The 21905-nt window shown below is 44.3% G+C and overlaps 1 protein-coding gene across 1 annotated transcript; it reads left to right on the top strand.

Annotated features, from left to right (window-relative positions):
* The first annotated feature begins 1962 nt into the window (after positions 1-1962).
* On the top strand, positions 1963-21237 carry RPL3L (ribosomal protein L3 like). Its single transcript, XM_083373190.1, has 10 exons — positions 1963-2037; positions 5440-5632; positions 7036-7204; positions 7791-7926; positions 10884-11070; positions 12453-12613; positions 13643-13744; positions 16728-16823; positions 18588-18707; positions 20843-21237. The coding sequence occupies exons 1-10, from the start codon at positions 2035-2037 to the stop codon at positions 20897-20899; spliced, it is 1224 nt and encodes a 407-aa protein (XP_083229316.1). The 5' UTR covers positions 1963-2034; the 3' UTR covers positions 20900-21237.
* The last annotated feature ends 668 nt before the right edge of the window (positions 21238-21905 follow it).

Genomic DNA, 21905 nt, shown 5'->3' with positions numbered 1-21905 from the left:
GTAGGGGGGGGAGGGGGAAAGGGGGGGAGGGGTAGGGAGGGATAGGTAGGGGGGGAGGGGGGGATTGAAAAAAAATAAAAATAATAAAAAATATAGAGAACTGGTTGTTCACATATTTGAAACCCTGCTTGCGGCCACTGCAGCATCCTCACAGTCATGGGATCAAAATCCAGGAACTTGGCAACCGGCACGGACTGAGGGCAGCTGCCCCGTCTTGGGATCCTGTGATCACTGCCTGTAACCTTCCAAGCTAGCTTCCGACGTGAAAGATCGAGGGGGGAAGCCAGATTTTCTTAATGACCACACGATTCACTAAACGACTGCAGTGATTCGCTTAACAACTGTGGCATAAAAGGTCATAAAATGGAGCAAAACTCACTTAACTGCCTTAGAAACAGAAATTTTGGGCTCAGTTGTGGCTGTAAGTCGACTACCGTAAAGGCCCTCATGCCTTCACTGTTGGATTGATTAATTGATTGTTCTCTCAGGTGAGGGACAACTGTTACTCCCTGCAGATCTTAAATTCTAAATCATTAGAACTAATACTATCTTGCTTGGAAATTGTACACATTCTAAATACTTCAAATTAAGAAATATTTTTTAGTTTATAAAAATGTGAACTGTCATTGAGAACAATTTTTAATGGCAATAGCAATTGCACTAAAACCTATATACCGCTTCACAGTCCTTTTACAGCCCTCTGTAAGCGGTTTTTGAAACTCAAATACTTTGGCCACCTAATGAGAAGAAAGGACTCACTAGAGAAGAGCCTAATACTGGGAAAGGTTGAGGGCAAGAGAAGAAAGGGACGACAGAGAATGAGGTGGCTGGATGGAGTCACTGAAGCAGTAGGCGTGAGCTTAAATGGACTCCAGCAGATGGTAGAGGACAGGAAGGCCTGGAGGAAGGTTATCTATGGGGTTGCGATGCATCGGACATGACTTCACAGCTAACAACAACTAAGCAGTTTACAGAGTCAGCCTGTTGCCCCCAACAATCTGGGTCCTCATTTTACCCACCTCGGAAGGATGGAAGGCTGAGTCAACCTTGACTTGGTGAGACTCAAACTGCTGGCAGTCAGCAGAATCAGCTGCAATACTGCATTCTAACCCAATTAATATGTATTTATATAGCACTCCAGGCAAAATTCTGGTACTTTGATTTATTCGCATGGAGTATGTATCCGAACATGTTTTTGGATGAAGAATTGGGAGAATTGGAATGCAACCTTGTTGAATTTTTTATTTATTCTGGAGCTAATAAACCATAGAAAATGTCTCCCTAAAGATTCCTGGCTCTACTTTATGAGTTTCTCATCCTATCCCTTGATGCTGAGCTTAATATTTTGAAATTAAAGATTTAAACATTTTGACTTTTAGAAAAAACCCTTGTTGATGCTTGCATAGTTGACTATAAATCCCTTTAATCTGAAAAATCTGAATGTACGGAGGGGAACCCCCAGAACTCTTCTATCTTGACAGCCTGGCAGCAGCACCACACTTCCTTTTGGGCAGAGGGGGTGGTTTTTTAGACTGGAAGGAAGACTTGTCACAGGGAGAAATTGCTGCATGCTACACTCGAAGTATTTCTTCAGTAGGTAAAAGAGAAGCCTTTGTGCAGGACACTTTTTTAGACAAAGCCATTTGGGGGGGGCTGCATGCCCATCCCAGAGGAGCCCATTTCGTCCAGGCTCTGGGCTGAACAGCAAAGGGGCAGAAGTGGCTCCCCTTTCCGTGGGCTTCGTGCTTGGCTCTGGGCTGGGCTTCACCAAGAAGTAGAATTGCGTTTGGTGCCAGGCAGTGGCTGGTGGTGAATGATAAATTTGTCGACAGTGACCTTTCCTCTGCCTCCCTCCCTCCAGGCGTGCTTGACCCCCGTCAGCCCTCCCGAGGGTGAAATGGATAGTACACCAGAATGAAGCCAGCTGCTAAATTTATGTCTTGGGGAGGGAGAAACATCTTTCGCATTAGGCAAGCCAGGCACTTGCTGGTAGCCTCTTTCTTTCTCGGCAGTCTCGGCTGAAGACGTCAGATCATGGTACTGGCAAGCGATGGGCTTGGCCTTCGGTGGGGCTGGGGGGTGAGGTAGGGGGGAGTCAGTGTCTGAAAGCAATGGCTTGCAGGAGTTCCCCTTCTGTTCCCTCGTCTAAGTCATTTACGAAGATGTTGAAGAGTACTGGGCCTAAGACAGAACCTTGTGGCACCCCACTGATTACTTCCCTCCATTTAGATGTAGTACCATTAAGGACTACTCATTGAGTACGGTTTGTCAGCCAGCTACAAATCTATCTGGTGGTGATGCTGTCTATCCCACATTTTTCTAGCTTACCAAGAAGTAGGTTGTAGTCTAGTTTATCAAATGCCTTGCTGAAGTTTAAATATACTATGTCCACAGCATTTCGCTGCTCTATTAATTTAGTCACTTTGTCAAAGAATGAGACAAGATTGGTTTGGCATGATCTGTTTTTAAGAAACCCGTGCTGGCTACTAGTTCTAACTTTTATTTGTTTCTAGATGTTTACAGATCTGTTTTTTAAAAACATTTTTACTAGTATCTTCCCATATATTGATGTTAGGCTAATTGGTCTGTAGTTTCCTGGGTATGGTTCCCCCCCCTTTTTTGAAGATGGGAATCCATCAGGTCCTGGTGATTTATATTCATCAAGGTCAGACAGGTATTCTCTTCTTGCTTATTTTAATTTTTATTTCTAGTCTGTCTTTTACAGTTATGTTTTTGGTAGGTTGGGCTATAGTTTCTTTTTGTGTGAAGACTGATGCATAGAATGAGTTGAGCAGCTCTGCTTTCTCTCTGTTGTCTGTTACTTCCTTGCCGTCTTCTCTCTTCAGTGGATCAACTGTTTCCTTGACTTTTTTGTTATTAATATGTTGAAAGAATTTTTTAAAATTATCTTTGACTTTTGTTGCAAGTCTTTGTTCATTCTGAGCCTTTCTTTCCTGACTTCATCTTTGCAGATTTGGGCTATTTCTGCCTTAGTTATGTGTCCCTCTTTCCATTTTTTGTACTTATCCTTTTTGTCTTTCAGTTTATCAGAGAGATCTTTGTGCAACCATGTTGGTTTTGTTCTTGGATTTCTTGCTTTTCTTTTTAGTGGTATTATGTTGGACTGGGCTTTTATGATTGTATTTTTCAGTGTTTCCCATGCTTCTTGAGTTGTTTTCCCCTTTGGGATTTTTATCCATGAAATTTTGCTTAGACTCTCCCTGAGTTTGTTAAACTCAGCTCTTTTAAAGTATAGGATACTGGTTGGATTATATTCTATTGCTTGTGTTTGGATTATATAGAATTCTAGTATGACATGATCATTCTTGCCCAAGGTTCCGGCAATTTCAACTCCCTCTATCGCTTCTTCTCTATTAGGTCCAATATAGCTTTTTCTCTACTTCCCTTTTCTACCTTTTGGGTGACAAAGTTGTCAACTAAGTTGGTTAGGAATCTGTTTGATCTCCCACTTACTGCAGAGTTTGTCTCCCAGTTGATATCAGGGTAGTTAAAGTCTCCCATTACTACTGTGGTATGTTTCCTACATACATTTGTTAATTGATTAGCAGAGTTCATCTATTTCTTCTGCTTGGTTGGGTGGCCTGCAGTATACTCTACAGCAATGTCATTCTTTTTCCCTTTTATATTGACCCATATGGATTCTAGGTGGTTTTCATCCTTGGTTTTGTTTATTTCTGTAGAGATGTAGTGATCTTTTATGTATAATGCAACTCCACCTACTCTTTTGTTGGGTCTGTTTCTTTTGAATAGTTTATATCCTTCCATCAGTACATTCCAGTCATGAGTTTCATCCCACCATATTTCAGTAATGGCAACTATATCATATCTGCCTTCTTGTACTTCAAGTTCGCCCTGCTTGTTCCCTAAACTTTGAGCATTAGTGTATAGGCATTTGAGTCCTTTACTGGTCTTGAGTATGTTTCTTGTATCTCCTACTTTGTAACTGGGATTTCTATCCTTTCCATCACTTTCTATTTCATTATGTTTTTCTTTTTTATTTCTTTTTTCTCTACCTTCCTCCTTATGTGATTGGTTACCAAAAGGAAAACTAAGAACTCCTAGAACTAAGAAGAAATTTTCTGGCAGTGAGAACAATCAATCAGTGGAATGGCTTCCCTCCAGAAGTTATAGGTGCTTTATTTACTGGAGGTTTTTAAGAAGAGATTGGACAAACATTTATCCAGAATGGCATAAATTTCATGCTTGAGCAGCGGGTTGTATGAGATGATCTCCAAGGCCCCGTCCAACTCTGTTATTGTGCTGCAAGGCTCTGTTGATCACGGCTTAAGGAGGGGGAGGTGGGGCAGGAACACAGCGTCTTGGAAATAATATACAAAATTATTGAAATGTTCTGGAGCCATCAGGTCATCTTTGCTTAAAGTAGTTCATAAACCCCTCCAAGTGGCAATCTCATCGGGAGAGAGGAAAAGGGCCTCCGGTGTGAATGCAAGTCACAGGCAGAATTGGCTGCATAACCTGTTAAGATCTGGGCTGTTCCAGTTCTTAGAGTAGCAACTAACAAAGTAATATTTGATGGCAGAGTTTAGACATTTGTAACTTGAGCTGGGGGAGGGGTTTTTTGCTGTTTTGAGTCAGTAGGTTTTGCTGAACTTGCTTGCTTGCTTAGTATGAACAGGGTGGAGAAACCCCTTTCTTTGTTGTGAGAACTACTAAAGTTAAAAATAGAGGATTTCCCATCTGGAGCAGACTTTCCTCAATCTGGAATGCAATAGTATCCCTATTGCATTCAATAACAAATACACAACAAAATTTGATAGTATAAATTGATTACATATATGAAAAAATATCATAAAATAAATTAGGCATATTGCTATGCATTTTACATATAAAATTTTACTATATTGAAAATAACAGAATCACATGTATCCAAAAGTAAAAATTGTAAACAGAACTAGTTGGGACAACTCGGGAGTTTGTTCAAGTGCGGGGTTACCAACACTAAATGTGTAGCAACAAAAAACAAATAATAAAATGCAGCTTAGGATTTCAGTAGCCCATCTGTCATCTGGGCAAAACCTTGACCCTTTTATCTCTCTTCTCAAACCTCTATAGATCCAGCCAGAATGCCTTCTTGTATTTGGAGATTATAATTTAGTTTACATATTTGGTGGGTCTAAAGAGGGCAAAGGTAATGTATATCCTTAGAAAGAGATGCCTTGTCTAGTTGAATATCATCACCCTTAATCCGTTGCCTCAAGCCTAGCATTGCACATTTTGTGCCTGAGTCTGCTGAGTTGAGTTAGGAAGAATCCAAGTCGCTCTAGTTTTTTTATGCCATTCTGCTCCAGATGTGTTGGGACTTTTACTTCCTGCCTTGTCTGACAAGCTTTTCATGATCTTTGCAAGATCACAGAAGTAACTAGTCACTCTTCCCACCAACTCCCCCCACCTTTCCAGTCTCATCGGAAGTTTTCAGCTCCCAGGCACGGCCACTTGGGTTTCCTTCCTCATAAGAGGAGCCGCCGACATCGAGGAAAAGTGAAGGGTTGGCCCAAGGATGATCCCAGCAAACCAGTCCACCTGACCGCCTTCCTGGGCTATAAAGCTGGCATGACTCACATCCTGCGGGAACATCATAGATCAGGACTAAGTATGTGCCAGGTTTGCTTAATTCTATTCCTCACTTAGAAAGCTTCATAGACCTGGGCAACTGGAAGGGGCTATAGTGGCCACTAAGCCCATGCAAATCAGGAGCAGGCCTGACAAGTGGCCCACAATCAGGCTTCTACTTGAACTCATCCAGAGAAGGGCAGACCACTCTTTCCCTAGGTATTAGTTTCTCTGTTAGGTATTTCCTTAGGTATTAGCTACTCTTTCTTGTAGGAGTTCATTTTCAAATTTAATATCAAGTTGTTCCTCCTCCTCCACAAGGTAAGTTCAACTCCTGGTTACATCCATGTACTTAGGGAAGTGATTTGCTGTTGTTCTCTTTTGTCTTTTTGTCTAGTTACCACCCAGGTTTCCTGATGCTCCCCTAGCCACATACAGGACTCAGAGCTCTGTTTTTGCCCTAGCACCTAGGTTATTCCGTGCCCTCGTGCTGGCAGGATCTCGGCTTATTTGAAATCTCCGGGGACTTGAAAAATGCTATCATGTTCCATCCTTAGTTTCAGCCTTCTTGTGAGGCCCCCAAGAACCAGGAACGACATCTGAAGTTAACTTCTGAGACGTTTCCTGTATTGCTTTTCATTTACAAAGTCTTGCCAGAATAAAGCAACTATTTGCATCACTATGGATATACTTTGGAAGTTGTTGAGGGGGGAGCCATTTTAACCCTCTTTCCCCCCCCCGACCAAACTTTCCATGCTCCACTGCCTCTTTGGAATGCAGCCCTTCCCTACTGGGAATCCAGACTGCATTCCACCACAGGTCTCTTCTCAAGGCCAAACATACCCATATCTTTTGATCTAGCTCTTCCTAAGGCCTGTAATCTTCCTCATTCCTTCCTTTAACCTCTTCCACTTTCAATCCTTCCTAGAATATTGTGCTCAGACTAGGGTAGAGTATTTGAGGTAAGGTCTGACCAATAGAGAACAGAATGGAAGTCTCTGATATTTGTGAGAAATGGAAACACTCATGGTAGACATTTCCAGGTGACTTAGTGTGTGGAATTCTTTTCTTTGTCAGAAAACTGCATCCAAGCCAGCCTCTCCCAAAGTGTTGGGACTGCCACCCGTGTCCAGAGGGTACATGGTTTGAGAATGCTGGTGTGGAAAGAGGCCCTCGCCAATGGATATCAAATAGGAAATACAGTGAGCTGCATAAATATTGTGCTCGTCTGTGATTCCTTTTTTTAATTGAACAAACCTCAACTGGCTGGGTTTTTGCAACAATTTAGCCATAACCCATGATTTATATTTTACAGTGGTAGGCTTTATATGTCCCCTTCCAAAAAACTATAAATAATGGTTGGAAAAGAAACCACCTTATGGCTTATGTGAGCCTTCCTGGATCACATCCTCAGTCTTCCCCCCACCACCCTTTAATCTCCAGAAATCTCTAAGCGAGAGGAAGTGGAAGCTGTCACTATCATTGAGACTCCGCCATTGGTGGTCGTTGGGCTAGTGGGCTACATCGAGACACCGAGGGGGCTGAGAAATTTCAAGACCATCTTTGCAGAACACATAAGTGATGAATGCCGAAGACGCTTCTACAGAAACTGGTGAGGAGGGGGTCAGCGTGAGTGAGCCAGGGGAAAGCCCTGCTTAAACAGGGGCTCACAGATGTGTTTTGGAAGTGCTTTCTGGGCGAAGCCTGCAATTATGAATACACACCCAGGGGTTCTGCGGGATTGTAGGTATTTTCCTTCAGCCTTTGGTATGACTTTGGTAGCCAAGATTGGCTTCCAAGTTGCAATTTTTACTGTGATGGAGGAGGAACAGTAACTTTCTTAAGTATATTCAGCATGATTAAAATAAAGCTGAATTCTCACATGTGAGACTTCACTAAAATGGTTTGTTGTTTAACTGGTTGAACACAGCCCCTGTATCATAAGCCTCCATGTTAAATCAGAAAATCAGTTCAATGTTTTCATAAACCAGTCTTAGAATTATGGCTATTACCTGACATTAACATCTGGAGGCTTTGATAGGACGTGGCCTTCTCGGAGGTGATCCAGCCCTTCCCTGAAGAACCTGAAGTTGAGCCCCCCCCCTTCCCCCCCACCATTTTCTTGGCAAAGCCTGGTTCGAAATAATTCCAGTTGATGTTGTATCTGCTGGCTGATTTTCCATGCCTTTTCTTTTCAGGCACAAGAGCAAAAAGAAGGCATTCACCAAGTACTGCAAGAAATGGCAAGATGAGGCTGGGAAGAAGCAGCTGGAGAAGGACTTTGTGTCCATGAAGAAGTACTGCAAGGTCATCCGTGTCATTGTGCACACCCAGGTGAACATTTTCCACATGTCTTAGGAGGGTTGTCTTGCTCACTGGCTGGTCAAACTCACTCGTGATTTGTTGCTGGTTGTTTCTGCTTGATTGGACAAAGTCTTCACTGCCAGATGTTGTCTGTTGTGCAACCTGGGTTGCATCTTCGGAACTGAATTCTTTATCCTGAAGGACAGATAAGGTTGCTAGTCCCTCCCTCTCACTTGATTAAGAAGCACAAACACAGCATGTGTAAGTGAAGCCAAAAGAGAGAATCCAGTAATTTGTGGTTAGCACCAAAGTCAAGGTCCTGGCTGAAGAAGAGCTCCAGACCTCCCATGAACACCTCCCATGAATCTTTGGGGTTGGGGGTTGGGGGTAGGGGTTTCTGACTCAGTTTGAAAAAAGCTGCTGCTTCTTTCAGGAGTCCTTCAAATGATGGCAGCCTCACTAGTCCACTTCCGGGTCACACAATGGCCCACTAAAGGCATTGAGGAAGCCCCCAAGCGAACAGTGGAGGTGGGAGCGCTCTTTGCTGTCCCTATGCAACAGCATCCTTGAAGGCCTGATGCCAAGGTGGAGGGAGGGACAAGTGCCTCGGTTTTAGTGGCCTTGGGAGCCTGGTCCTCCAGGTATTCACCCAGACCTCTTTTCAAACCACCTGGTAGCAAATGATGGCAAGAAATCACACCATTCTAATTTAAGCAATTTCCTCAGTACAGCATCTTCATAGCAGCCTCGCATAGTACACAGAACATAGGATAATGGGGTTGGAAGGGACCTTGGAGGTCTTTCAGTCCAACCTGCTGCTCAAGCAGGAGATCCAATACCATTCCAGACAAATGATTGTCCAATTTCTTCTTGAAGATCTTGAAGAAGCACCCACAACTTCTGGAGGCAAGCTGTTCCACTGATTAATTGTTCTCTCTTACAGGAAATTTCTCCTTAATTCTAGATTTGATCTCTCTATAACAACAACAACAACAACAACAACAACAACAACAACAACAACAACAATAATAATAATAATAATAATAATAATAATAATAATAATAAGAAGAAGAAGAAGAAGAAGAAGTTGCTTGTATCCATTACTCCATTACAACCCCAATCTTGTATCCATTACTCCTTGTCCAGCTCTAGGTGTTTTGGAGAATAGGCTGACTTCCACGTCTCTGTGGCAGCCCCTCAAGTATTGGAAGACTGCTATCCTGTCATCCCTAGTCCTTCTCTTCACTAGACTAGACATATCTAGTTTCAGCAACCATTCATTGTATGGTTTAGCCTCCAGACTTTTTGTTTGTTTGTTTTTCTTTGTTGCTATTTTCTGCATTCTTTCTAGAGTCTCAAGATCTTTTTTACATCATGGTGACCGGAACTGGATGCAATACTACAACTGTGGCCTTACCAGCGCAATATAAAGCAATACTAACACTTTGTGTGCTCTTGATACTATCCCTCTGTTGATGCAGCCTAGGACTGTGTTGGCTTTTTTGGCGGCTGCAGAATACTTCTGGCTCATACTTAAGTGGTTTTCCACTTGGACACTTAGATGCTGTTGAGTCACATACCACCTATTCTATACCTGTGCATTTGGTTGTTCTTGTCTAAGTGTGAAACCTTACTTTTTTTCCAGTGTTCAAGGTTGTCAAGATCCTTCTGGATCTTGAGCCTTTCTTCTAAACTGTTGGCTATTCCCACCAGCTTGGTGTTGATGAGTTCCCCTTCTATTCCCTCACCCAAATCGTTTATGAAGATACTGAAGAGTACTAGGCCGAAGACAGAACTTGTGGTTCCCCACTGCATTCTTCTCTCCATTTAGATGTGGTTCCATTGAGGACTACATGCTGAGTGCAGTTGGTCAGCCAGTTATGAATCCATCTGGTGGTGAAGCTCTCTATCCTACATTGTTCAATCTTACTAAAGGGTAGGCTGTGGTCTACCTTGTATAATGCCTTACTGAAGTCTAAAGTAAACTATGTCCACAGTATTTCCCAGGTCCACCAATTTAGTTACTTTATCAAACAAGGCAACGAACAACAAAAAAGGTTTGTCTGACACGATCTGTTTTTAGCAAACCCATGTTGGCTTCTAGCAATAGTTTTGCTCTTTTCTATACCCTCACAAACCCACTGCTTGATTATCCCCATAACTGAAGTGATACAAGCCTGTCCCCATTACTATTAATCTGGCACAACAATAATGGGATGATTCCTGAAGAAATGGAGAAATAGGACTCATTTTCTTGTAGTCCTAAATCTTGCTGCCCTGACGTTCATGAGATGACAGTGATTATAGCATTTCAGGAGACAGAGAAGAGCATCTCTCCCCACGTCTCTGAGCTATGTGTGATTTCATAGACCACTTTTGTGCCTCCTGATCTCTCTTGTTCCAGCTTAGAGAGCCCTCATCTCTGCCATACTTCATCAAAGGAGAGGGAGGTGCGGGGGGAACATGAGGAAGCCCCTCAGAGCCCCTACTGGTTATCCAGGAGAGCCCCAGGTTGGGAGACCCCGGAGAAAAGCAGAGTTGAGAGTCCTTCTCTCTCCACCATGTAGGGCAGGGGTCCTCAAACTTTTTAAATGGGGGCAGTTGATTGTCTCTCAGACTGTTTGGGGGGGGCGGACTATAGTTTGGGAAAAAATGATGATTATAACCAAAGCATCCTTAGCGATAGGGTGGGAGATCACCAGGATAGGCCAGGAGGGGGGGCAAGGGGATGGCAAAAGGGCAGCAGGGCAGGACTAAGGCAGGACTTCCCTCAGACCCTCCTTCCCTCTCCTTCCAATCTCCTTCCTTCCTTCCTTCCTTCCTTCCTTCCTTCCTTCCTTCCTTCCTTCCTTCCTTCCTTCCTAACAGGTGGAAGGTTCTGAGAGACTGGATCTCCTGCTCATTCCCTTTGTGGCCAGTTAAGTGTTGACCATGAGCCTTTGTCACCTCTGCTGCATGGTACAATTTTTGAGCTTTTTTGGTTGCAGATGAAGCTCCTGCCAATGAGGCAGAAGAAAGCACATATTATGGAGATCCAGCTCAATGGGGGCTCTGTGGCAGAGAAAGTTGACTGGGCTCGTGAGAAGCTGGAGAAGCAGGTGGCGGTGCAGAGTGTCTTCAGCCAGAATGAGATGATCGATGTCATTGGAGTCACCAAAGGGCATGGCATGAAAGGTAGGAGGCAGCAGAGCTGGAACCCTGAGGCATCTTGGATCAGAGGCTGATTGGAAGCGGTCTGACTATAGACTGCATTCCAGATGAATGACTCCAGAAGCCATGCAAGATATGTGGAAAAGTAGATTTTTCTGTATTTCTGACCAGAGATGTCCACACCTTCCCTGTGGCCTGATAGGTTCCCTCCTCAACCTCACTTCAAATTCTTTTAAGAATTTAAAATGACTGGCTGGAGAATTCTGAGAGTTGACATCCACACGTCTTCAACCTGCCAAAGTTGAGAAACATTGGTTTAAAGCTAGGCTTGGAGCATCCCATGTTTTCTGCTGGAATAATATTTTAGAAGAGGGTCAGGAGACTTCTAAGCCCCAAAGGAGGCAATGACCCCTTTAGTGAGTGGTTGCACCCCATGTTGTGGTCATCTTGCCATTAAAAGGCAGTTGGTAGAGAGCACTCTGGGGAAAGCGGGGAACAAACATGTTTGTGGCAGCTGGCAGGACTGTTGGCATAGGGATATAAAGGAAATAAAAATCAGGGCAGCCATTTTGTGAGAGTGCCTAATTCCGGGTCTGGTGAAACTGCTCCTGTTCTTTTTCAGCCCCTTTTCTTCTTTAATAAAGGGATGCTGATCCTGTGATGGTCAGTCAAAGAAGGCCGGGTCAGGAAAGGAACGTCTGACACTACAGAGTGTCAGACACTATTGCAGGGTAGAACATAGTAATGGAATCTTGTAAGCCTTTTGAATTTCGCCTGATTTTCACTTTCTCAGTTGTCTTTTCTAAAACTCTCCTTTTAATTCTTCATTCATTCCCTCTCCATCCGAAGACTAGATCGTTTTGTCCTTCTAGATAGTCCAGGTGGTCCTTGGCTTACAACCGTTCGTTTAGTGACTGTGTAAAGTAGTAACGGCATTGCAGAAAGTGACTTAACAACGAGTTGCGTATCCCCGCTGCCACATGATCAAAATTCAGATCTTGGCAACTGGCATTATGACAGTTGCATGTCCTGGGGTCACGTGATCCTCATTTGCCACTTTCCCCGATAGCTTCCATCAAGCAGAATCTATGGAGGAAGCCCATAGGGGGAATCCAGAATCAGTTAATAACCATGTAATTCACTTAATGACTGTGGTGATTTGCTTAAAGGCCAGCAGCAAAAAGAGTCATCAAATTGGGGACAACTCATTCAGTGATGGAAGTTCCCATCCCAGTTGTAAGTCAAGGACTACCTGTATGGTAGCTATAATTAAACTCCAGCAGCCCCAGTTGTATGGTTAATGGTGAAGGAGGGCAGTTCAGCTGCATCTGGAGTAATGCAGTAATGCACCCCTGCCTCAGACATTTAGAGGTCCTGCCTGTAACCTCGAGGCTGCCTTTCTGCAGGGGTGACGAGTCGGTGGCGTACCAAGAAACTCCCAAGGAAGACTCACAAAGGCCTACGGAAGGTCGCCTGCATCGGAGCCTGGCACCCTGCCCGGGTGAGCTACTCGATTGCCCGAGCTGGCCAGAAGGGCTACCACCACCGCACAGAACTCAACAAGAAGGTATGACTCCTCCCCCTGTCAACTCATTTGAAGCCCAAACAGACGAACAGCCCCCAATTGCACCCACCTCTGGTGGGATCAGAGTGTTTTAGGAACAACAGCTGCAACCCACTGATCCATCTTTCCTCCTCGCCCACCAGCTGTTTGATAGATATGGCTGGTAGGTGTGAAGCTATCAGGCTTAGCAAGTGCATGGCAAGGGTCGTCTGGGAGCAGAGAATTCACCGTTTTACAGATATGGCAGGAGTGCAATTTCCCATTCCTTGCTGAAGTCACTTTAGGATTCTGGGACAGCCAGTGCAAACCCCGCCTCTAATTCTGCATCTTCTGCAAGATGGGAGAGTGGGGGGGGGGCTGTTTTTACCAAGAAACTAGTAGCAAAAACAAATGAGGTCCAACATTTTAGGAGAGCTTCTTTATGTCATTTTTGCTTTGCCTTCCGTAGGTGAACACTACAAAACTGATATGTAACGATTAAACGGGTAATAACTAAAGCCTCCCTTTTTAATATTATCCATTACATAAATTATTACATAAAACCTAAAATATATTTGCAATCCAAAGATATCTGTCCCATGTAATCTACCTTTTTTTCTTTCTTGCTTTCCTCTCTACAAACAACATTAGTGGTAGCCTTTGTGTTATGCCATATTTTGAAAGTGCGCTTGGAAAGGCTATAGGTGGCTTTGGAAATCACTTTTGTGTTCTGTTGCCTACAAAGCTGCAGGGTCATCTCCTGAAGTCTCCAGGAGTCAACTCAGAGGAGCCTTTTGCTTTGAGAGTCCATAAGCCACAGCTTTCAGCAGCTCAGAGCAAATCTGATTTTTGCAGGGCGGGGGCGGGGACAGGGATGATGCAGCATCTGGTGCCTCCTTTGTGCTGATGTGGCCTATAAGAGCAGGATTGAGGCTGGAATTGGGTGTGCAAAAGCAGGCTGGGCTTAGGCACCAGTGACCAAGGTAGACTTGGCCAGCCTTCATTCTCCAGTTAGATAACTTGAAAGTCACTTTGGCCAAATCTTTCCTTTAGGTTTATCGCATCGGCCGTGGAATCCATGTAGCAGATGGCAAAGTGATCAGAAACAATGCATCCACCAGTTATGACCCAACAGAGAAAACCATCACACCACTGGTAAGGAGGCCAGAAGGAAGGTTAGTTCTTCTGACTGGAGAATGAACCTTTGGGTGTCTCATCATGAGCCCTTCTCTGCACGTACCATCTTTTTATCAAGACAAAAACCCATGTTTTAAAGGAATATCTTGTCTTCAAAATCCATCCCCACTGCAATGAATTCCAGTGCTGTTCTAAAAACAGTGGGAAAACTTTTGGAAGCACCGGGGTATTTTCTATGACCACATCGTGACCATTATTTCAGCTCAGGAGATGCACAGGTGAGATCCCTGTATAGATGCAGGGCTTCCCTTTCTTGGGTCACTTGAAGAGGGCAGAGATGGAAAAGTCCCTTCTGTGCTGGAGACAAGGCTAAAAAATGGGAAAAGCTATCCAAATTTGATGGGTTAGATGGATCAGAGGACTCAGCCCAGCTCTAGGCAGTTTTGTGTAAAGGAAATTCAGGATTGTCTACCAGGAAGGGGTCAAAACAGTCAAAATAGTGGTCATGATCACACAGTCGAAGACCAACCCCAGTTTTCACTTATGCCATGCATGCATCACATGGTAAAGAGGGGTAAGGCTTCAACTGTAAGATTGAGGCTGTTGCCTTGACCTTTTAAATCTACCTGTCAAGGTTCTGATTGACGAACCCAACCAAGCAAACACCTTCAAGACTTTCCAGGCTCTTAATGCAAAGCTTTATTGAGTATACCATTTCTTCCCTGGCCTCCGCTTCATGGCAGTACATACAGCACAGCTTTTCACATAGCTTTCTATGTCCTTCTTCATCCCTGGCTACCAGAATGGTCAATTTAGTTAAATGCAAAGTCTTTGAGAACTCAAAGTGGCCAGCTTGCTTAGCATCGTAACTCCTCTGTAGAACTTGTAGCCTTAGGCTGTCCGGAACTTACAGTTCGTTCCCCTTCCAGGCCAAGTCCTCTCTCAGCGTTGGTTCTCCCCAGTGTGCTCCAAACCACGCATTAGTTCGCAACCACTGTTTCATCTGTTGCGTGAACGCATCACCAGAAAGGGGGGGTGTCTTCCTTTTCCCTTGCTGTCAAGTGGTCACCGGTACTGCCAACTGCCTCATGGGGATAATAAGGTTCACCACTTCCTCTCAGGAACTTTTGGATTGGGGCAAGCGAGACAGTGCATCAGCTAGAAAGTTCTCCCCTCTCCAGGATGTATTTCAAAGTAAAGTCAAATTGATTGAAGTATTGAGCCGACTGAACCTGCTTGGGGGAAGTTTGCAGGGAGTCATGAGTGCCTGTAAATTTTTGTGATCAGTCCAAACTTCGAAGGTGACCTTACTCCCCTCTAAGAATTGTTTCCATGTCAGTAGGGCCCACCGCACAGTGAAGGCTTCTTTCTTCGCCGCTGTCCATCGCCTCTGAGTTTCGTTTAGCTTTCGGGAAGTGAAAGTGCATGTGTCAACCATCCAGCTGGAGAATTCAACACTGAAGAAACTCTATGGCCTTGAGGTGCCTCAAGAGATAATCTTTATTGAATACACATCCTGGCACTGAAGAAGTAAAATCAACTCTAGTGAAAATCTGATTAACAATAGCTTTTCATAATCCCACCCACCATATGTTCACATTGCCCAATCACATTCTTTCTATTTGTTATGTGAATGGTCCTCTTCTCTGTCAGACACCTGCTTTTGATAACTTTGGGTTTCACGATCCTTGGGTGGCTTCTTGAAACTCCCATTTCTTTCTCAGACTCCCACTCCTCCCTGTTTCTATGGCAAGTTGAGCAGCTACCGAGGTTAGCAGACATCTTAGCAATTCAGCCTTGACATGCCAACCCCCTTGAAAAAAATTAGACATAAGGAAACAATAAGTACACATATTCAAGCATCATCACCTTGGACGTTGCGGGTATTTCTCATGAAGCACAAGTATTGCTCTATCATTGTGTTAGCTCTTTCTGCCCCCCTGTTGGTACTCGGATGGAACCTAGAACTAAGCCCCTGTGAGGACCCTATCAATCTGATAAACTCCTGCCAGAACTTTGTGGTAAACTGCACCCCCCAGTCAGAGATGATATGCCTTGGGACTCCACGTAGCCTATATATATGCTGTGCAAACAACTTGGCTAAGGTCTGAGCTGATGGGATTTTCGGGCATGCCACAAAAATGTGCTTGCTTCGAAAACAGGTCAATCACAGTCTAGATTACGGTATTCCTGGAACTCTCAGGCAGTTCCACATGAGAAGCAATTTCTGTTGCACCAGCAAGACTGGGCTTCAAATCTTGACACTACCCTGCAGGCATCCATGGGCACCAGGCCTGTAGACATTCCATGCCATCTTCTACTTTTTAAAAAGTTTCAAGTTTATTTTAAATTTAAAAATCCACATGGAATGCTGTAATTGTAGAAGTCCTGCTGGTGCAGAGGTTAGAAAGCAGCGTTGCAGGCTGACTCTGTCCACAGCCAGGAGTTTGATCCTGACTGGCTCAAAGTTGACTCAGTCTTTCATTCTTCCAAGGTTGGTAAAATGAGGACCAAGATTGTTGGGGGCAACAGGCTGACTCTGTAAACCACTTAGAGAGGGCTGTAAAGCACTGTGAAGCAGTATACAGTATAAGTCTAAGTGCTATTGCTATGAAGTAGCCTGCTGCCTTTCTAATTTTCTGCAATTAAGTACCATGATGCTTTAGGATACCATTTGCTTCCATTGGTGTGTTTAGAAAAATGACTGCAGCTAGAAAAAGTGAAATAGGTGAAAAGTGAAATAGGGGACATGATATATATGATACATGATATACATCACAGGAGAGTATTCCCTTCATGGCATTGGGCATGTTTGCAATTGGCCGTCCTTGCAAAGACAGCCATTTTATGCATGCTGGAATTTCTTTGTGGCAGCCATTTCTTTTGAATGCCACGACATACTTCCCAAGTGTCACACGTGCCTTCTGGTGTGGACTGCTATTCATCAATGCATCAATAACACCCTCACACCTGATGTCTTCTCTGCCTTTCTGTCTTCCAGGGTGGATTTCCTCAGTACGGAGAAGTCAACAATGACTTTGTGATGGTGAAGGGCTGTGTGATGGGTACCAGGAAGCGGGTGCTGACCCTGAGGAAGGTGAGGGCCTCACTGAGGCATCATGAAGGACAGTGGATGAGTCCAAGGATGAAAGACAAGTGTGGCTCTCTGGGGCGAGGGTTGGTCTGTGGGGTTGACCGATGCAAGGTGGTGTGCCAAGGGTTTCTGCTGCTCTCCAGAGGGGGAGGGTGGGAGGAGTCAGCCTGAGCAAAGGAGCATTTCAGCTGCTTTGGGAGGAGGGCAGAAAGCCTGGAAGCAATCAACAAGAGGCTAGCAGCACCGTTGCTGGCATGCCGAAGTCTTGTGCAGGTATCACCACAAAATGGGATGAGAAATGCAGTGAAATCCCTACAGAAATGTCCCTGCCTGAATTTCTCAGGAGAAACACAAGAGGTTAAGAAATCATGAGCCTTGGTGGAGCAGTGGGCTAATGCCTCCTTAAGTAACACCAGCTGCCTGCAATTAGTGCAGGTTCGAGTCCCACCAGGCTCAAGGTTGACTCAGCCTTCCATCCTTCCGAGGTAGGTAGAAATGAGGACCAAGATTGTTGGGGGCAATAAGCTGACTTTGTAATAATGCCGCTGGGGGGGCGAAAGCCCTAATAAGCAGGCACATACATAGAATGAAGGCTATTGCTAAGCACATTGATTTGTGCTTCTTAGATTGTAAGCCGCCCTGAGTCTTCGGAGAAGGGTGGGATATAAATGGGATTAAAAAAAAAGTTTTATTCATTGTTATCTAAGTCAAGTGCCTAGGCCCTCTACACTTGTGATTCAGCGTCAGCCTGTGGTTTCGGCAGCTGAGTCGGATGATTCTGAGGAGGAGGAGGAGGAGGGGTTTGGAGAGCCTTTGGTGTCAGAGGAATGTACTGCAGAACTCTCAGCCTGGTCCCTCCCGTCTTGTTCCTCCTCAGACTCAGCTGTGTGAGCATGAGGGATTGGAAGAAGACGATCCACAGCTGGCTCTGTTCAGGGACGCTAGGAGCAGGAGGCAATCTAGCAGAACAGAACAGAGGAAAGCAATGAGGCAACTCAGGAGAAGGCAATGAGAAGCCACGCCTTGGGACTGCTGATAAAAGGGGAATGTGTGGGAGGTGCTGGTTGCTGAAGGCAACCATTTGAAGATCTTCTGCTAGAGTCCTGGTCTGTTATTCTTGTTTAACTCTTGTTTAACCTTTTTGGTTTAAGTTTTGTTTGAACTTTTCATTTAACTTTTGTTTGAACTCTTTGTAAATAAATTTGGTTGGGTTTTTCCCACCCTGTTGAGTATAAAAAGGGGTTGTCCCTGATGTTCAAACAGGGCCGGTCATAGGCTGGAACAGAACAAGACTGTACCTAGTTTTGGGCTCACGTTTCGCCTAGGAAAGGCTTTTGCAATCTTTATTTATTTATTTAATTTATTCACCACCCACCTGGCCACAATGTGCAATGGTTGTGCATTAGTTAAAATACATTCTGAGCACTAAATTTCAGTGAGAGGCATGGAAATTTCTCCCACAGATTTGTATCTGCCCTCTGCCGATGAACTCCCAGGTCATGTGCACTTATATCCTGACTTTTCTCAGAGACATCAAGGCAGCAGAAATGGGGATCCCCCTTCACTTCATTGCCACCCCGAGCTGAGAAAATGGGTCTGGCCCAGAGATCCAGACTGAGCTTCCAGGGCCAAGGAGGGGTCTGTGTCTGGGTCTCCCCAGTCCAAGCTCAGCATTTTGACCTGTGCCCTTGAAACAATCCAGCCAGCCTTTGGCCCCCCCTCCCCCCTCTGGATTTCTGTTGTGACCGTTTCCTCCTGCCTCCCCAGTCTCTTCTGGTCCACACAAGCCGAAAAGCTCTGGAGGCAGTGGAGCTGAAATTCATCGACACCACCTCCAAGTTTGGGCACGGTCGCTTCCAGACTGCCCAGGAGAAGCGGGCCTTCATGGTGAGTTTGTGCTCGGAAATACCCCTCCCAAGCTGGACAGACAAACTGTGGGAGGGGAGTTCTGTATATGAAACCATGATTTGTTTCGGTCATCCAAGAGTTCAGTGGGAAGTGTTCTGCTGGTGCATTCCCAAATTGGCTTCAGGATTTGATCCAAATGGGTTATTTCCTTTGGTAGCTGGAAACCAGCCTTTTAATTAAGAAAGGAAGCGGTGAGGTTCGGAGTGAGATTATTCTGGAACCAATGCAATTTTTTTATTTTCATTATATAGTAAAGCTTGAATTATCGAGTGAAATAGATATCCCTCTATTTGCAGTTTTTGCTCTAAAGACAGCAGGGAAACCTGTTTCCATTCACAGATTGCCCTAGTGCTGCTTTCTGTTCCCAATGAGGTTCAGTCCTAACAATTATGTTTTCAATCAAAATTCTGAAGGTTTAAGAAATGTTCTCATCAGATTCTTTTTTTTGTTGCTAAACAATAACACGGAAGATCTCTCTTAGGCCTCATCTCCACCCTCCTTCTCTGAGGCGAACCCTTTGCGGTCAAAAGTGAGCCTCCCTCTTGACCCCAGCAGAACTGGATCAGAGTAACCCACCAAGAAAGGTTTTCGGACAGGAAGTGCAATATAAACCCCGTGCCAGTTTACAGGGCGCAGGAGCCTGAACTGCAACTGGCCTCTGCCAGACGGGTCCCTCCTAGCCGCTGGGGGAGATCAGCGTTGGGGGGGAAAACCTTCTGCCAGCCCAAGTTTGCCTTTGTCTTTGTGGGCTCCGGCAGCTCATCCGTCGCCAGGAGGACCTCCATTGCTTTTCCCCTTTCAGCAGGCCTGGAGTCGTGCCGGACAGGAGAGAGGCTATGGAAGCTGGGCGGGCGGGGGCATCAGGTCAAAACACTCAAGTTGTGAGACAAATAAAAAGCAGTGGGGCTTTGACCACACAAGTCGCAGATGGCGTCTTCACCTTTTTGTTTACCTCTGCCGGGGATTTTTTTTTGCCACATGGAATCCAAAACAGAAGAGAATTGCATGTAAAAATACATTAAATTTTGAAAAGGCTAGGATTCTTCCCACTCGGCAGTTGGACACTGCAGGTGTGGGGGAACATAGAGAGGCAACCAATCCCCCCCCCCCGTGGGCTTCAGACCTGGTCTTTGCTTCCTGCCCTCCCCTCTGGGGGTGGCTGTTTTTTCACGATCTTCAGCCATCTTGGACATTTTGGTCAGAATCCAGTACAGGCCACCATGCAGCACTTTTCTTAAAAAGGGAAACAAAAGCCACGGCTAGGGCTTCTGCACAATTCTCATTTACGGTTCCTGCAGTTTAGCCCTAAGTGGTGATAAGACAATCCTTATAAACTGGTGTGATATGAAACAAATGAAGAAGGAGAACTGTTTTCCCTGTGGCTAATGCTCAGGTTCACCAAGAAAAACTGAGCAGGAGAACATTCAGGCTACTGCAGAAGTTCTTGGAAGAGCACAAGTACCACTGAAATTTAATCTCCTTTTTTGAAATGGAGAAAAATCTCCCAACTACTCTTTCTTCCTGGAAATGTGGAATGAAACAATAGAAAAATGAATCAGGCATTACTATATTGTTGAACCTTTCTTCTCATATCTATCTGGAAGACTAAAAAGCCCCCACTGCTCAGTCAGAGCCATCACATTAACTGGCATTCAGAATGACAGAGTTGGAAGGGACCTTGGAGGTCTTCTAGTCCAACCCCCTGCTCAAACAGGAAACTATACCATTTCAGATGGTTGTCCAATCTCTTCTCACTCCATCGATTCATTGTTTTGTCAGGAAATTTCTCCAGTTAGAACGTCTCCTGGCAGTTAGAATTTCAAAGGCGGTTTAGCAGTGTTTAGGTTGGGCCTTGCTGCAAGTTGACTCTGAAGATGGCCAAGAAATAGAATTGCAACACCTGGACTGCAAAAAGTTAGACCACCCCCAGAGGGCAGCAGAGATCTGGAAAATATGAAATATTTGCTGCCAGTTGGGGGAGAACACGTGAAGGAATATACAGAAGGCAGACTGTTCCACAGAAATCCATCACGAACCCTTGACATACAGTTTTATCCATTTTATTGTAGCAGTCTGAGAATTTGACACCTGCTTTTTTTCTGCTTTGGTTTCAGGGCCCTCAGAAGAAACACCTGCTGAAAGGGAAGCCAGAAACTCCAGAGGAATTATAAAGGTGTTTCTCTGAAGGAAATACTTCTAAATTGTTTGTGTCTGGGGCTTTATCAGATATGAGTGCAAACATAGTCTCTGTTTTTGAAATGGAATAGTTTTTGCCAATATTAAGAAAAATGATCATTGTGTTGAAAGAGAAAACCCAATATTTATGATAAGGAATTACAGGGAGGATAAAAAAAATCAAAATGGCACTTGAGATGGCATGATTAAAGTAGTTGCCATATTGACTTTTTTGATCACCTCACTCGTGGACGTCCCTGGCAGGGGGGCATTTCTGGACAACCCAGATATTAGCATATATATTAGTGCTTTTGGCTGGTGCTAATAAAGGTATTGTCATATTATGTAAGTTTGATTTTTCTTTTGCCACATTTCAAATACTTGATTGAATTGGTTCATTGGTTCTTCATCTATTTAAACCTTTTGAAAAAATGAACAAGCACTTTGATGGTGAAGATTATTTTTTCAGGTTACTAGATGAAAAGTTCATGAGCATCTGTGGGGGGACCGAGGGGGAAGTGACATCATAAGGGTCATTTCACAGGTGATCTGCCTTGTACCTGACACCTGCAGATAATGCTGCTGGTGTAGCTTCCAACCAGATGATATGAAAATTTCATTTTCGAGTCTTGGGTATTAAAGTGTATACTCAGCAAACCTTGGAAGCCTTTGAAGGATAGTAAAAATGGATGAACTCCTAAATAGAAAGATAATAATAATAATAATAATAATAATAATAATAATAATAATAATAATAATAATAATAAAGTTGGAAGGGACCTTGGAGGTCATCTAGTCCAACCCCCTGCTCAGGCAGGAAATCCTATACCATTTCAGACAAATGGCTGGCCAGTCTCTTCTTAAAAACTTCCAGTGTTGGAGCCTTCACCGCCTCTGGAGGCAGGTTGTTCCACTGGTTAATTGTTCTAACTGTCAGGAAGTTTCTCCTTAGTTCTAGGTTGCTTCTCTCCTTGACTAGTTTCCATCCGTTGCTTCTTGTCC

This window comes from Vipera ursinii, assembly GCF_947247035.1.
Source record: "Vipera ursinii genome assembly, chromosome: 13".
NCBI lineage: Eukaryota > Metazoa > Chordata > Lepidosauria > Squamata > Viperidae > Vipera > Vipera ursinii.
Note: the sequence above shows the minus strand (reverse complement) of the source record. Positions and strands in the feature narration are given on the sequence as shown.